The sequence below is a fragment of the Acanthisitta chloris genome, unplaced genomic scaffold, assembly GCF_000695815.1.
Source record: "Acanthisitta chloris isolate BGI_N310 unplaced genomic scaffold, ASM69581v1 scaffold32025, whole genome shotgun sequence".
NCBI lineage: Eukaryota > Metazoa > Chordata > Aves > Passeriformes > Acanthisittidae > Acanthisitta > Acanthisitta chloris.
Window position 1 is genome coordinate 943 of NW_008675917.1, and position 799 is coordinate 1741.

Genomic DNA, 799 nt, shown 5'->3' on the forward strand with positions numbered 1-799 from the left:
TGCCTTGGCAGGGAGAGTCACAAGGTGCCAGGTGGTACCCACTGGTGTGGGGGAGATGGCAGCTTGGAACAGGATTCCCCATGCAGGGGTGGAGAATGGGGTGAGGTTGGTATTAGATGAGCTCACCCTGGGGTGAGTGGGACCCCTTGTCCTGAGTGGGGTATGGTGGGATCACAGCCCTTCCTCGCCCTGTCCCAATTCCTTGCTCGTCCATCCATGCACCAATCAATCCATGCATCCATCCATCCATCCATGCCAGCATGCACTCACACACCCCTCCATCCCAGCCCTGCTGGGGCTGGCTGTCCCCTGAGCTCGTGGTGACTCTGTGTCCCCAATCCAGGCACATGGAATGGCACCACAAAGGTGGCAGTGAAGACCCTGAAGCCAGGGACTATGTCCCCTGAGGCCTTCCTGGAGGAGGCTCAGATCATGAAGAGGCTGAGGCATGACAAGCTGGTGCAGCTCTATGCTGTGGTGTCCGAGGAGCCCATCTACATCGTCACCGAGTTCATGAGCCAGGGTGAGCAGGGGGTGCTACCCATGGGACCCCCCAAGTCTCCTGCACACCTCAGCCTGCCTGGGCATAGTCCCAGGGCTGGGGTCTTGCAGGGGAGTCCACCCTGGAATTTTGACTTCCCCACCTCTGCCTGCAGGCAGCTTGTTGGATTTCCTGAAGGACGGGGACGGTCGCTACCTGAAGCTGCCCCAGCTGGTGGATATGTCTGCCCAGGTACACGGGGGCTGGCACAGGGTGGGGATGTCCCCCAGGGGTGTACTAGGGGGTCCTCACTGCTTC

At 60.3% G+C, this 799-nt stretch overlaps 1 protein-coding gene across 1 annotated transcript in view; it reads left to right on the top strand.

Moving 5' to 3' along the window:
* LOC103803387 (proto-oncogene tyrosine-protein kinase Yrk) overlaps positions 1-799 on the top strand; it is a gene marked incomplete at its 5' end in the record, with an annotated part of 3014 nt that overhangs the window by 854 nt on the left and 1361 nt on the right. Inside the window, 2 exons of the mRNA XM_009075935.1 lie at positions 344-523; positions 657-777. Coding sequence (XP_009074183.1) covers positions 344-523; positions 657-777 — 301 coding nt within the window. The remainder of the gene's footprint in view (positions 1-343; positions 524-656; positions 778-799) is intronic.